Source organism: Fukomys damarensis, unplaced genomic scaffold (genome assembly GCF_012274545.1).
Source record: "Fukomys damarensis isolate Sample0158 unplaced genomic scaffold, DMR_v1.0_HiC HiC_scaffold_5, whole genome shotgun sequence".
Taxonomy (NCBI): domain Eukaryota; kingdom Metazoa; phylum Chordata; class Mammalia; order Rodentia; family Bathyergidae; genus Fukomys; species Fukomys damarensis.
The window spans coordinates 15,545,114-15,560,911 of NW_022900917.1; the positions used below are offsets into that span (position 1 = coordinate 15,545,114).

Consider the following 15,798-nt stretch of genomic DNA (forward strand, 5'->3'; position numbering starts at 1 on the left):
AAAAAAAAAAAAAAAAAAAAAAAAAAAAAGTCTTCTCTTTCCCACCCTCTAAATTCTGTATTTATAATGCAGAATATGTATGTATAATATCAGCAGTGTTATTTTTGGTAATGGGAGGGTGGTGATCAGTTAAAATTGGAAAGTACCCAATTGTATCATTTGTTTCCCCATTAGTGGCTTTCTGTCTGTTTCCTCTGTCTGATGTAGTAAGGTACCCATACTGGCTTAGACAGAGGCAGTGGTAACTGAAGAGGCCTTGGTAGAGGAAGAAATAGTAGTAGTGTTGACAACTCAAATATTGCCTGGGCCTTCCAAAACAAGTGGCTTTTTTTTTCTTCAGTATTCTGAGCTTTTCCCCTTTAAGTGACTTATTAAATGAAAACAAAAAGGACAATATTAACAGTTGAGGGATTATTTTTGATTTACTTATTAATATAGTTGAAGTTATTGATAAGCAATCACTGGATTAAAACTATCTTGTCTTTAGCTATTTTATTCTCATAAACTTTAGTGAATAAAATAGTGCTACCCATAATTGTATCTATTAATACTTCCAATGAGGGATCAATTGTTCTTATGTTTAGTTAGTCAAAATGACAGATTTGTTAAACACAATAATAGGAGAAAACAAGCGGGGCCCGGTGGCATATACTCTTGCAATCCCAGCCCTCTAGGAGGCTGAGGCAGGAGAACTACAAGTTCAAGCCCAGCCTGGGAAATTTAGTGACTTAGGGAGGCCCTGTCTAAAAATACAAAAAGTGCTGGAGATGTAACTCAGTGCGAAGGCCCCAGGTTTAATTCTCAATACCAGCCCCCTCAAAAAGGAGAAAAGAATTTAACATTCTTCTGCTATAGATGGTAATCATTTGCTGCATGTTGTGTTCAAATTTGTAACTTTAGTGTCACATTATCTTCATCTCCCAGTAGACTTATTTATATGACCATTTATAAAATAGTGACCTGTTAAAATAATATTGTCATATACTTATTATTTTAATAATAATTTTTTCATATAGTGAATCAATTTGAAAAATGATGTTGCTCAAGTCCTATTTTTAATGAAACTTTTCAGTTTAAATTCAGTGACCGAAATCTTTAAAGCAAGTTTTTCTTGTTAATGGCCACATACAAAATGATAATCTTTGGAGATACATGCAACATAAGGACTGATCTTTCTCTTTTAGTGTTTGGAAAGTCAGCAGAAATTGGCGTGAAATTGTTGTGCAAGATAAAAAAGCAAATCGGAGAAGGAAATATTATATTACACAACTGAAAGCAAATTCTGAGGTAAGGTATATAATGCTTTTCTAAAGTGGATTTTTATAAATATCTAATAATTCCATATTGCTGAATAACCTATTTAGGATTCTTTGTTATTTTTTAACTTTTTCCAGTGAGCAAACTCTATTTTCCAAACTCCATTTCCATCTATAAATATAAAATGGCATAGACTACTGAACACCATGACCATCTTGTTGGGTTTTTTTGCTGTTCACACAGATTTTCTGTGGACAACAGTTGAATACCAATGATGTGCTGGATCCTAGTAATAATTATATATCCTTACAACATTTTCATCCATTGTTTTGAGTGCCTGTTCCCTGCCAGCAACTGTTTCAATTGACTGGATGACAATGATGACATTTCAGACATGATCCCTTCCTACTTTCAAATTTTTCCTCATCAAGACAACTCCTTTCTTTAACATTTCTTGTAGTCTTTATTTCCATACTGTATTTCCAAATAAAATTCATAGACTGATGTTTTTTATATTTTTTTCCAGAAGGGAATTAGTTCTCTAATAACCTCTCACTCCATGACTTCCCTACACCCCACCCCACCCCACCCTGAATTATTTTCCCCATTCCTGTCTTAAGATTGTAATTACAGCACAATTTAGGAGTGAATTAGATCATGACATCGAGACTGTATTGAGAGTATCATGACTTGTACACTGTGACTACACTTTCTTTCCTGTGTAACTTTTGTTAATTGCTCCCCACTTCTCATTTGCTTAGCGTTTCTCTGTACAGATACCTGATTCATCTCCTATTGCCCACCAGAACTGAAAGTCTGCTCCGTGTAAACCCAAACAAATCAGGTATTCTACCTGTTCCTTCTTTCTTCCTAAGGTCCTGTGCCTTCCTATTCTGATATGGTCACTTTCTACCTGCGCAGTCGTAATGTATGTATCATTAACCAAAACAGAAAAATTATAAGACAAAGTTGTTTGGTGATTTTCTTCATTATTTGTATAGTGACATTAAAAGCTCCCCTGTATGGAAATTAGAAAGCACAGGTTAGGTATGCATAATAGGATCTCAGTTTTAACTGTTTGCTTTGGAACAATGAAAGTGAGCATCAGCATCAGAGTACCACATTTTTACACTGAATTTCTTCCTTCACTGTCCTCTTATATTAATGGAAATGAACAGCTGTTAAATAACTGCATTCTCACATTTGAAATCTTCTGGTAATGTAATAATAACTATGTTTGCAGATTTTTGGTGCTCATGAATGTGTGCTTTTGTTGACTGTTTTGCCTATTAAAAAAGAGCATACCTTTTAAGCTTCAAGATCACACTGTTTTAGTCACTTGGCACTGATTCCATAAATATTTACTAAATGAATGGCTGTGTCTTCTGTGGCTGAAATTTGCTCCAATAACAGATTTTTATTCATTTTTTTTCCTGCATGCATACTATGTTTAATAGCTGCTCAGAAGTCCAGTGAGTTTGTTTGTTTGTTTTTTTTAGTGTGGCTACAAATCACTTATATAAATATAATATGAAAGACATATGGAATCCTTGAATAACTTAAACATATTCAACTGTTTTCATTTTAATTTCTGAAGGAATATTTTTGTACTCTTATGCATTTATTTTAAACTATTAATCATGTAACTTTTTATGATCTACTAACTTCATTTCTTATACTTATCCTACTATTATTTCTTGTCTTTTAGCTCTCCCCATAGTGAAGAGCCTAACTATGGAAAAGGAGACTATTGAGGGAGAGGGAACACAGTTATAGTTTGTCACATAAGATGGTACATTTTATTTTGATAATGAAGAATGTCAGTTTTTTTCTATAACAGAAGAACTACTGTATTTTTCCATTACCAATCTCAACAAAATGGAAGGCTACAAGGATTACTTGTTGAACAATATTTTTGTTTTTATTTTTTCATTTTTCCAGCATTATTAATGTACAATTGATAATAGAAATAGTATATTTTTAAGGTATATAGCTAAGTAATTTATTTCTTGACTATTTGAATAATGTGAGAATCCAGTGCAAATGAGATTTTTTTTGCTCCTTTGAAAAATCTGTTTAAAACTTTACTGCAAAAATGAATAAGCACCAGATATTTGCAAAAGCTCAGTTAAAGAAATTGGGTTTTAAGGTATAATCAGTCCCTCAGTGGCTAACTTAAAAAAAAAATTAGCATTCCATGACATCCAATGGTAAATTTTCAGAAGATTTTCCCCTTCTTAGATGTTGGTTTAAAACAGTTTGCAAACTACATACAGTCTGTGGGCCTGTCAGCTGTATGATAAGGTAAGTTTTATTGGAACACAGCCTCTTTCATTTTCCCATTGTCCATAGCTACTTTCCTCTATAACTGCAGGCTTGAAAAGTTACCAGTATATGACCTGCAAAGTCTAAAATATTATTATCTGGCCGTTTTCAGAAAACATCTGCCAAACCACAGCTTTAAATAAATAGAAAAATAACTGATCATACAAGCTAAAATTTATTGTTTAATTTTAAAAAAATACTTCAGTGACTTTCAAATGTTAGGTGAGAAAAGACTTTTTCTTTCCTAAAGAAATGGTCCTGGGAGAAAATTCTGATGGTATAAACCACACTGAAGCATTTAAATGCATGTGCACCAGAAGCCTGTCCTATCTCAGAAGTGATTTGTTATTGTGCACTGATGACTGTCGACTTTCACCACAGGGGGCTGTATTAAATGTTGAGGATGCTGCCACTCGGCTCCATCTTTTAAATCGCTCAGCTTTAAGATCAGTGCAAGCACAGGCTCGGACACCCATTTCTCAGAAAGAGCAAGTCCCAACTGTATCTCCTTGGGGAGAAGTTTTGACACCTGTGGCAAGCTCTTCACTTACCCACTTAAGCTGTAAACAGGAAGAATATTTTAAGGTAAGTATCCTAAGTTATTAAGGATAAATATTTACAGAACTTGAAGTAAAGTGTTTCTGTATATGACAACGGGAGACTGACGGCATGTGCCTCTACTGCAGGTGGCCAGGACACTTTTTATTGATGAAGCATTAAAACCTTGCCCAAGGTGCCAATCCCCTGCCAAGTACCAGCCATATAAAAAAAGGGGACTGTGTAGCCGCACAGCTTGTGGTTTTGACTTTTGTGTGTTATGTCTGTGTGCTTATCATGGGTCTGAAGAATGCAGTAAAGGAACAGCAAAGCCAAGGAATAGAAAAGATGCCCTCCCAGGAAGCGCCCAGAGTAAACAGAATTTAAAACGCCTGTAAAGAGACTTCAAAGAAATGTTCCTCTATGCAGTGCTTTATTTTTCTGACTTAAAATTATGACTATTTTGAACACATGCAAATTTTCCCATTAATGAAAGATAATGATTTATTTCCTATTTTGTATATATTTAATCCATGTTGTTTTATGTTTTCTTTAAAGTGATGAGTTTTGAAAAAATTGTATTTTACTGTCATTTTTATGCATTTTAATAACTTGGTGTTTTTAATAAAGAATTTTGACTGTTATATATGTATTTTACTGTTTCATGTAACTTTTAAATTGTTGTATATTATCACTATGCATTGAAATATTCTTTAATCATTTTTGAAAAAACAATTTTCCAAATAACATTAAACATTTTGGAATTAAAACAAATGAACTTATAAGTTTGGAAAGTGAGTACTTGATTGAAATGAAATCTAGAAATGTTTTCAGAAGTTCTATTGAATTGATAATTACCATCTTTCTCTGGTATATTTTGGTAGACTTCTGCTTGAGTAAAATTTACCTAATACAGTGGTACGTTGGTTTGCAAACTTAATTCTTTCCATGATTCTGGTAGCAGAATTCATTCTGCAATTCTGGCACAACCAAATTGCATGCTGTGCTGTATTAATAACTAGAAAGACATAAAAAAGTAAATTATGGAGAATATGTGGTTATCCATAATGGGAGTCTTAGTTAATAAGCCCTTATTATCCAAAAATTCCAAAACATAGTTTTAAAAATTATAAAAATATAGTCACAGATTTTACTTATTATTTAGACAAATTTAGAGTGGTTGGAAAAGAAGCAGCTATATAATTTTTGAATAAAATAAGCTATGAAGTTATACTATAATTTATGTAGATTTATAGTATACCACTATCTTAGTTACTTTCTCATTTGGTGGGACAAAATACCTGGCACCTACAAATTAAAAGATGAAAGGTTTATTTTAGCTCACAGCTTGTAGATGTTTTAGTCCACAGTCAGCTGGCTCCAAGGGATGGTGGCTTGGCAGAGGAGAAACAATCCATGGCAAGGCAGGCAGAAAAGCAGCAAGCAGTGACCCTCTTGACCTTTTTTATTCCATTCAGGCTACAAGCCTGTTGGTGCCACTCACACCCAGGGTGGTCTTCTGTCTTCAACAATTCCATTCAGCCACACCATAACTGCTAATCCAATCAGCAAACTGAGCCTGTTATTACCCACAATCCATGTTCACACACCCTAGATCCAACCACCTCCCAAAAGCCCCACCTCTGAGTGCTCATGTGAGGCTTTGGGGGGCCATCTTGATACAAATCATATCAACCTCTTTCCAAAAATGACTTGAGGTTGATTGCATGTTCCATTTATAGAACAGCAGCAAAAAGGGGAGAAAGCTTAGTGTTGAACTACTTAGTAAGGCCTGAAAGAAAATTGAAAATAATTTTATAATTTTTTTCTTTGTGTTTTAGGTAATTGCTGTGTGTACATACATACTTGTGTTTACACTATACATACAGATTTAAGTGTGGCTCTTGAACATTATTTCAATAAAAATCTAAAGTGTTAATTAGATATAGATATATTTGGAAAAGTCTGCCATTTTATCTTTTTGCTTGCTATAAAATTTTGGTTAATTGCCAAATTATTAAAATTTATCTATATTCTAATTCCACAAAGGATTTTGGTGACAAAATATGAAAGTGAGTAAACTGAGTAAAGTGTTAGTTGTATTTCATAAAAGATAATCTCTAAATTTTACATCCTGATTTTATTCTAACCAAATTCAGTTGAGTCTATTTAATTTTTTGATAACATCTTCCACATCAGGATCAATTTACTACTTTATGTTGTTTCATTCAGGCTTGACTTTTCTTAGAGAAGTTTTTTTGTATATAGGAAATGTATTCTAGTCTTGATTCTCTTGATATATGAAGTCACCCCATGATTTATTTAATCCAGACTACTTGTCTTTGCCATCTTTTTGTGACGCTGATGAAATCACATCTTTCGCTGGGTGTGGTGGCATATTCTTATAATCCCAGTATATGGTAAGCTAAGGCAGGAGGATAATGAGTTTGAGGTCAGCTCAGAATTTAGTGAGATCCTGTCTCAAAATGTGCTTACCTGGCATGTGCAAGACCCTGGATTCAATCCCCAGCACACAAAGTAATCTTCATCTGTCACATGAACATTTTTGCTGTTTTATACTCTTTGATTTCTACCTGATCTAAATGTCAATCCTGAAGTGACTCTTTTAAGATCTTAAAATCACAGATCCAGTTTCTTGATACTTTTGAAAAATATTAAATGTAATATCATTTATTTAAATGTTCATATTTCCCAGTACCTTAAAATTTTAATTATTTTATTACAGAATAGTGGGAACAAGATAAACATTTCCTTGACATCTGGTTTTCAATAGTGCAGTATAACCTGGAATCCTATTTCTAATCTGTCATGAGACAATTTGGTGTTGTCATTGGGCATGGTCACACTTGTCATCTGGTCATTCTTCAGCCCATTAAAATGAAGCATTTTATCTCACCTTGGTAGTGAAAATAACTTTTACTGTGTTTAGAGATAAATAATAAACATCATGTTCCTTTGTACTGCATCTACTCGTAACAATGGAAGCTGAAGTTTTTTATATTTCTGGTTTTACTTTGGATTTAAGTTTATGATCAAGTAGACATGAAAAAAATAGTGGAAGGGCACAGTATGTGTGGGTGTGTGTGCACACACGTGTGCGCATGTATATGCAAAATATTGGGGATGAGCCCAGGTGTTTCCATTAGGCTACATCCCTGGACATTTTTCAAAAATTTTTTGACAAGGTCTCACCAAGACACTAAGTCGTCCAGGCTGGGTTTGAACTTTCAATCCTCCTGCCTCAGCTTCCTAGAGTGCCAGGAATTAGACATGTGCTACCATGCCCAGCTAGTGCACGTTTCAATTATTTTATAGTAAAATTTCCTAGAGAAAAAAAATCAGAGCAGGAATTCAAAAGGTAAGTTTCTTTTTAGCACAATGACTTTAAAGGAAGGTAATTGCTTTACCTTCTACTGCTTTAGGAAGAGAATCTCAAACCTTTTCCCCCTCTGTTCTGACTCCTTGGCAGCCTTTCTAGCTAATGAGCAGGATTATTCTATTTGCCTTTTTAGTTCAAAAGGACAGGTATTTCCTAGTTCTCATCTCCTACTTTGGAAAAACTGGCTAGAAACTTGTAAAGTAATAGAAAACAAACATTCTAAGAACCGTCTTATTTTCTAGTAGCTTTCCTGTGGGCACAAATACCGACATTCACTCTAGCCTTTAAAGAGTTAAGTCTCACTATGGATTTCTTAAGAATGAGGGTTAAAGTTCTGTTGAGAAAATATTTTTGATACTTGGCATCGTGAAAGCTAAGTTTTTCCATTACTTTTGACACAGCATAATTGTCATAAATTTATGACACAAAGAATTAATTGGATATTTCAAGTTTAATCTATCATGTTTCTGGTTTATATCATTATTTATTATGATTTTATTTTACATCACTTCTGGTTTAAAAAGTGTGATGTATATAGAAAAAGCATTATATGATTTAAAAGATGGAAATATCCATTATTTTTCTATGAAAGGTAATTATTTCAAAGATTACACTAAAGCATTCCACCAGGGGGCACCAAAGACTCATTTATAATGCTTTTGGCTTTTCTTCACAAAAGTAAATGCAGCTTTTATGTATTTGATGATGATATGCTATGACATTGCCAAATAGGGGAAGTGCTTCTTGAGTTAATTTTTAAAGTGTATATAGAATAAATCTGAGGAATAGTTATTACTCAGGGTTGGTAATTAAAATATTTTAGCTGGCTCCTAAGAGTGAACTGCTTTTCCAGATGCCTTCTAATAGAACACCTTGTTGGCCGGCCCTGGTTTGTGTCTTGGCCATCTGTGTTTCCTTGCCCAACGGCTCTGCACTCTTGGCTCTGTCTTTGTGGACTGTGGAGCCAGGGAAGTGGAAGGAGCAGTGGAAACGTGGCAGATGAGTGCTGGTTACGAAAGTGGTATCGTGCTACCAGTGATTTCCCTCTCTGGCATCCTCCTTCCTGCAGAAAGGTAATCCTTGGTTCAGGTCTTAGAAACATTATGCCTGCATTGCTGCAAATGCCTCCTAACAGATCTTCCTGCTTCTCCTTGCTCCCCACTTGAACTCCTAAATGCTCATTCCCAGGCTATTTGTACTAAAATGTGTCTCCAATCACATTGCTTGCTGTTAAAAATGTTGCAGAATTTAGCATCTTCAAATGGTCCTAACTTTCTCACAATCTCTCCCACCAGTTCATTTTGTACACTTTGTTCCAGCCAAACTAGACTCCTTGCTATTTTCCCCAGTGATTTCTCCCACTTCCTCTCTTGCCATATTAAATTCTGTTACAATCCAGCTAATCCTTAGTTTGTTTCCATGAATCATTTTCTGATCTTTTCAACAAGATGAACATTTTGCCTTCTTTGAATCTAGTGTTTGTTTATCCCCTTTTTTCCCCTATTTCTGGCCTGTCTTGTTTGTATTAAATTCTTGTCTTCCACCATTAGCAAGTTCCTTAGGGTCCAAAAACTTTACCTCTCTATCTCCTTTAACATAGTGTCTTGGGCATGATAGTTGAGTTGCTGAAGTAATGATTAATGTGATATGAGAAACTTTACTCAAATCTCAGTTTTCTTCATGTTTCCAGCTGGTAGCACAGGAAACTTCAATTCTAGTTTTGTTTTTGAGAGAGCTAAAATGGAGACATCATTGCCTTTGCTCAGCGCTCTTGTCACTTGGAATTCCCACTGTATTCCGTTTTCCCGTCCCTCCTGCCTCTCCAATGCTACTCTCCCTCTTGGTTTGTCACTCCCTGCCTTCCTACTAGCCTTTGAATTCTTTGTTCAGGAGTCATGAAGTCTGCTTACCTCGCTTCCATCCCAGGCTGGTTGCTCTCTCCCCCTTGGTGCAGCTGGGCCCTTTGTACTATGTTGTTATCATGTGTATCAGAGCTTTTATGTTTTCCTCATTAGACAGTGAATTCATCTGATCTGAGTTTGTGTCCACATTACCTACTTGCAACCAAAGCTCTATGTTTGGAGAAACCTCAGTGACCTCTTCTCCACCCAATACAGGTTAGGTCTATACCAAGTGTGATGGGTACAGAGAAGAGATCCTAATTCAAACCATTCTTTTGTGTCACTGTTAAAAACAGGGAGGCATCGAGGCCACTGACCTAAAAGGCTTCCTTTTTTTTCTCCTTTGCTGCCTCCCACCTTATGTGCTGGTACAGTGTAATTTACTCTCATGTTCAAGTTGCCCTGTAAGTGCTCTTGAAGTATTTCCTGAGGAGTTTATTTATCCCAGGGATGGGCTCTTCTTTTTTACCTCCCCCTAGTGCTCTGGTGTCTGCTACTATAACCCTACAGACCCTGGAAGGGGATGAGTAATGGGCTGTGGAATCCTGAGACAGGGACTCCTATTTAACATGTTTGTATATCTCTCTTGCTGGTAGCTAATTTTTAAATTGGCCTGGCAGTGAGCTGTGGAGACATTATTTCTTTGTGCTAAGGGCAACTCTAAGAGGGAGGTATACCATAATTATCTGTAAATTTTTTCCATATAAAAAGTAAGATTTAGAAAGAATTACAAATATGTTCATTCCACATTAGTGACTTCTGAGTTGGGGTTAAAATGGTGGCTATTCAATGCTAAATATTTGATGTTGGCTTTCTGGCTGCCCCTGCTAATCTCTGCATTAGCAAAGATTTGGGTCTGCTGTTCCCTGCTTTAATAGAGAATCACTTGCTGCTGATTTGGCCTCAGGTGAGCTGATAGAAAATTTTAGCTGCTAGAGTTTTTGTTCAAATTTTCAAATTTTAACTAGGAAAGAGTTAAAACTTGAATTATCTCATCTGTCTGTGTAAGAAACAAAGCAATGGAATGGAATATATTGACAATTAGAGTAAATCTAAACCAGCAGGTCCACATGGTAGTTATCTTGGATAAGAAATTGCCTAATGAATATATTAAACTAATTATGTTCTTCAAAAAATTATGAACTGTTAAGAAGTAGAAAAAAGAAAGCCCATTTTCCAGTTAAATGTAATACGGATGTGGGTAGTTGTTATACAATGCAGATAAGGCAAACAGTTCAACTAAAAGAAAAGATAATCAGCAATGACCAGAAGAATGAAAATAAACATCATATAAATTTTATAGCCTATGTATCTAAATCTCCTGCAGTTACTTTAGGAACTGGAGTGTGGGAGTGGGATCATGTATCATTAGATGCTGAGTTCCCATCCAGCTCCTAGGAAAAACACCCTAATGTGCTGACCTGTCATTCTGACTCACTTATGTGTAAAAATTAAAAATATAGTTTGGTTATGTGGAAATAAAAGAAAACAACCAGAGGGTATTTATTCAGAGCTTTTTGTGGCAAGGGAGTCAGCCCCCATTGCTTGCATTTTTCAAAGACTCAAAGGCAGGCGAGGGAGTAGGAAAGCTTCACGGTGAAAAGAAGGGAAGCCTTCACGTACACTCGAATCCCAGGTTGTTGGCCTGGGAAGCTAGGCTATCTGGAATCTAGTGCGATCCTATGCGATTGGCTTGTGTGATTGGCTATGTGATTGGCTATGTGATTGGGAGCGTATCTGGCTTTCTCTGGTTGATCTTGCATGGGAAGTGGGGTCAAAATTCAAGAACTTAGCAGTCATTGACCAATCCTGACCATTCTTTCTGAGACTATTGCTGCAAAGTTATGGTTTGGCCTCAAAGGCTGCTTGCTGCAGAGGTTATGGGTCAGCGTTTATTGTCTTATATTATTGGGCCACTGTCCATTTGTATATTCAGACTCTCAGCCATGTTAAATACGCTGTTACTATCAAAATTTAAAATCGCTGTTATAATTACTATGACTTTTATTCTTTGGTGCTATTTTTATTCACACTCATAAAAATTGAGACAAGCCACGCGTGGTGGCGCACACCTGTAATCCCAGCACTCAGGAGGCTGAGGCAGGAGGATCCTGTGAGTTCGAGACCAGCCTGGGCTACATAGTGAGTTCCAGGTCAGTCTCAACTACATAGTGAGACCCTGCCTCAAAAACCAAAAAAAAAAAAAAATGAGATAAAGGTTAAGGTGGACCCTCCCACACCAAAGTCAAGGATGGGCTAGTACTTTTAAAATCTTTAAACAACAGGGCAAGGGATTTAGCTCAGTGGTTACCCTGCCTGCCTTGCAAGTGCAAAGACCTGACTTTGATCCTTGGTACAGAAAAAAAAAAGTCTTTAAACAAGTAGGATGCCTAAAATATGCTTTGATTATCAAGGGGATATTTGTAATACATATATAAGGTAGTTTCTACAGCAAGACCCGAGAGAATTATTAAATAAATCCTTGTAGTTTCTAACCCTGCACAGACAACATAAAATAGCCATATTGCAAAGTAACCCTTGTAATTTATAAGGTCAGCTCTGAGGTGTTAGTGTGGGGGTCAAATTTGAAACCTACTGTTTTTCTCTGTCTCTAGAAGTTTAACATGGGCTCACTTCTGTCCTACTTCCCATCACTTTGGCTAATCATTGTATCATAGTTGCTGCTGTTTTGTGGGGAGAACTGTCTAAGATGCTCTCCAGGGCTCTCAAAGTTGAATTTCAGGAGTACAGGAAAGCATATAAGGCTATTTCAAGCCCTTTAAATTTACCAACTACATATCCAGAGCCAGAAGAGGACACATAAAAGCTTAATTCTGTTTATGTGGGTATATTTCTCATTGAAGCCTTTAAACTCCCTTGGTTTCAACAATGATATAGACTGAGTATAGAAAAAAGACCTTTTAAGAAAAAAACACTTGTGGGCCGGAGATTTAGTTCAGTGGTTCTGCCACCTGCCTCGCAAGCACAAGGTCCAGAGTTCGATCCCTGGTACAAAAAAACCAAAAAATTTGTGAAGGGAGGGCAGGGGTATAGAGAAAAAAAAACAAAACAAAAACCAAGATACATCATGTAAAGGTACAAGATCCCAATGATGAATGTAACTGTTTTGTATGCCTAAAAAGTACCAATAAACAATGAAAAAAGAAAAAAAAAACACTTGCATCATGAGGGGAGGGGGACATAGAGTTAAAAATCAATAGAATCTAGTTATGAAGAAAATGGCAAATAATACCACTTCACAACAATAGGATGCTTATAATGAGAACATTAGATGATAAATGTTGGCTATCAAGTGGAGAAATCAGATCTTGCAATCACTGCCTTTGGGAATATAAAATGGTGTGGCCAATTTGGAAAATAATCTGTCAGTTCCTCAAAAGGTTAAACATAAGAGCTCCCATTTGACCCAGAAATTCTGTTCCTAGATACCTAAGAGAAATGAAAGCATACATATACACAAAAGACTTGTACACAAATGTTTGTAGCAACATTATTTATAATAGCCGAAAACTGGAACCCTAAATGTCCTTTGGTTAATGAATATACAAAATGGAATACAGTGTATTATTCAGTCATAAGAGGAACAGAGTAGTGATCCATGCCACATAGATGCATTTTGAAAACATGCTAAGTGACAGAAGCCAGATACAAAAGACCATGAGTGACATGATTCCATTTATATGAAATGTCCAGAATAAATAATATAGAGAATTTGAGAGTGGATTAGTGGGAGGGGGGGACTCTTAAAGGGTATGAATTTTTTTTGAGGTGATGAAAATGTTCCAAATTTGATTAAAGTGATGGTTACACAACTCTGAACATACTAAAAACCACTGAGTTCTGTACTTTAAATAGGTGAATTGGATGATATGTGAATTGTGTCTCAACTGTTATCCAAAAATCACTAAAACAATTTATAACCCAGGCATTTGGCTTCAATTTTGTCTTCTTGGTTCTCATGTTATTTTTTAATCTTTTGAGATTAATTTTAGAGAAAAAAGTCACATAACATAGTGGTTAAGGAGCAAAGGTTTTGAAATCAGAAAACTGGTGATTTCAACACTTTCAAGCTTGTGTATCTTTATGTAAATTATCTCACCTAATTCTTAATTTCCTAAACTGAAATTTGATAATAACAATACTAAGAACGTTAGGCTACTAGAGGCTTCTCACACAAAAAAGAATGTGTTAGCCGCCAACATTGCAATAAATCAGCTTCTCATCAGTATGGCTGTCTAAAACAGGAGTTCAGTCTGTGAGCACAACAGAGTATAGAATGATTGTAACAGAGAGGGACTCCAAAGTTCATGTCAAGAGCGATAGGCATTTAGTGGTGGGTATGGCACAGAGCGGAGAGGAGGCTGAAATAAGATGCCACACCCTCAAGTCCCAGGACTTTACTGTCTGTGGTGGTACTGAGGGTTGAGGGTACACCTTTTTGGGTCAATAATTTTAAAGGCAACATAGTTTTAAGATATGAGTTTGCACCAAGTATTACAGGAGCAAGAAGAGAGCCAGTGAAAAATGTTTAGGAGGAGGTGTACTGGAGAAGAGGACCCCCAAGGTGAGCTGTGTAAAATGAGAAAATGTACCAAGGAAAGACAAGGACTAGAAGAGTTTTTCTCTCCTGGCAGAAACAGTACAAGCAAACTCCTACAAAGTCCATTTATGAGCTCACTCTCAGTTTTATATCCAAAGTTGTGGTTTCTATACCAACTGCAAACTCAAAATCTTCACTTGGATGGCTACTTGACAGATTCTTATACTTTTCCCCTCAACATGTCCACCATAGCTTTCTCTGCCTCTGTTGATTGCAACTTCACCAGTCTGTTCAGGCTAAAGACGTTGGAGTTATTCCTAACTCTGTTGTTCGTTTTCTATATCCAACTTCTCAGAAGTCCTCCCTACTCCCCCAGGTTAGATGGGGCCTGGCTTGCCTGGCTGCATCATGAGATGAGTAACTGTCTTGGGCTGCATATAAAATATAATATATATATATATTATAAAACTGACTTTATTTTTCAATTTTTTAAAAATTAAAACACGGGTGTGTCCGTAGGCCACAGGTTGGACATGTATGCTAGGCTCTACCTTTAAAACGGATGCAGAACTTGAGTCTAGACAGCACCCAGAGTGATTCTTTTCTCATAAAAGAATGAAAGTCAGGAGTCCTTTCCAGGGCCCACAGGGCCCTTAAGATATGTTTCCCCATACTGCTCCTCACCTCTCTACTGAATTCACTGGGCCTTTGATTTTGTCTGGCCAAAGTGATGATTTTTTTTTTCCCTATGTCATATTGAAAAAGCAATAAATGTAACCAGGCAAGTGTTCCGCTTTGTGGAAGAACAAACACTCACTGTCTTACTCGCCTGTTTAAGCATTCATGTACTTCTGGGTCTCTGGCCACTCATGAGTGTCCCCTACACAGAGGAGGCAAATGTGGAGCCACACAGTGTTCAGTGTGTCAGAGTTGCAATTAGATGATTTTGCTTCCACTGTGGAGAGGGAATTTGAGCGGCACTTCAATGGAAGCAAAGACTGGAAGAAGGCAAGTTAGGAAGTTTTTACAACAATCGAGATACATGGGACCCCATACTAAAGCTATGATTGTTAGTGGGCGTGGAGAGGGGGCTCTAAATTCCAGAAATAACCTTAAATTTAGGATTGGTAGGACCAGGGTGAATACATAGGAGTTTTGGAGGGAAAGTTTTAGGGAGGAAACTCCCAGGTTTCTGGCTGGACTCACTTGGTGTTTGAAGCCACCACTTAGACAAATCTGAAGATAAAGGACTGGGAAGGAGCTCGTTTCCTTTTGGCCATTTGGTGTGTACAGCAAGCAACCAGATATGGGGTTTCTTAAAAGTTTGAGAGGCCAGGGCTGGGCACTGGAGTTACTTACAACCATCTTGAAAATACAATTTTTTCTGCTTTACAAGTTTTGTTGTTTTCAAATTTCATTCTTCATAAACTCTTCCATCATAACTTTTTTTTCAAACACGCGTTTTAGGTCATTTCAGCTTACTGCCCCCTCTTCAAGAGCCTCCTGGAGTAACTTTTAAAGCATGGTTGTCTTGAACATGCTGCAGTCCCAACTGACCAAAGCCAAAGCTCGGGGTGCGCTGGTTCCTACAGCCCTTGGACACTGACCTTCGTCCGACATTTGGCACCAAGAACAGCGTGTTGTCCGACTACAGCTGTAGCAGGAAGAGCCCTGGGCTGGCGGCAGAGCGCTTGCCTAACCAGCCCCAGGGAGGAAAAACTCCCGAGGACGAGGACGGGCGGCCCTGGCCTCCACGGGACACCGTCCGGGGCTGGCTGCGCCGGATGTAGCGGGCGAGAGCCGCGGTCGCCACAGTA

At 37.0% G+C, this 15,798-nt stretch overlaps 1 protein-coding gene across 3 annotated transcripts in view; it reads left to right on the top strand.

Annotated features, from left to right (window-relative positions):
- The window catches only part of Fbxo43 (F-box protein 43), a 13,340-nt gene extending 8,743 nt beyond the window's left edge, over positions 1-4,597 (top strand). For all 3 annotated transcript variants that reach the window (XM_010619550.1, XM_010619552.1, XM_010619551.1), the window contains 3 exons: positions 1,185-1,287; positions 3,964-4,167; positions 4,269-4,597. In XM_010619550.1, coding sequence (XP_010617852.1) covers positions 1,185-1,287; positions 3,964-4,167; positions 4,269-4,517 — 556 coding nt within the window. In that variant the 3' untranslated portion in view covers positions 4,518-4,597. The remainder of the gene's footprint in view (positions 1-1,184; positions 1,288-3,963; positions 4,168-4,268) is intronic.
- Positions 4,598-15,798: the final 11,201 nt, after the last annotated feature.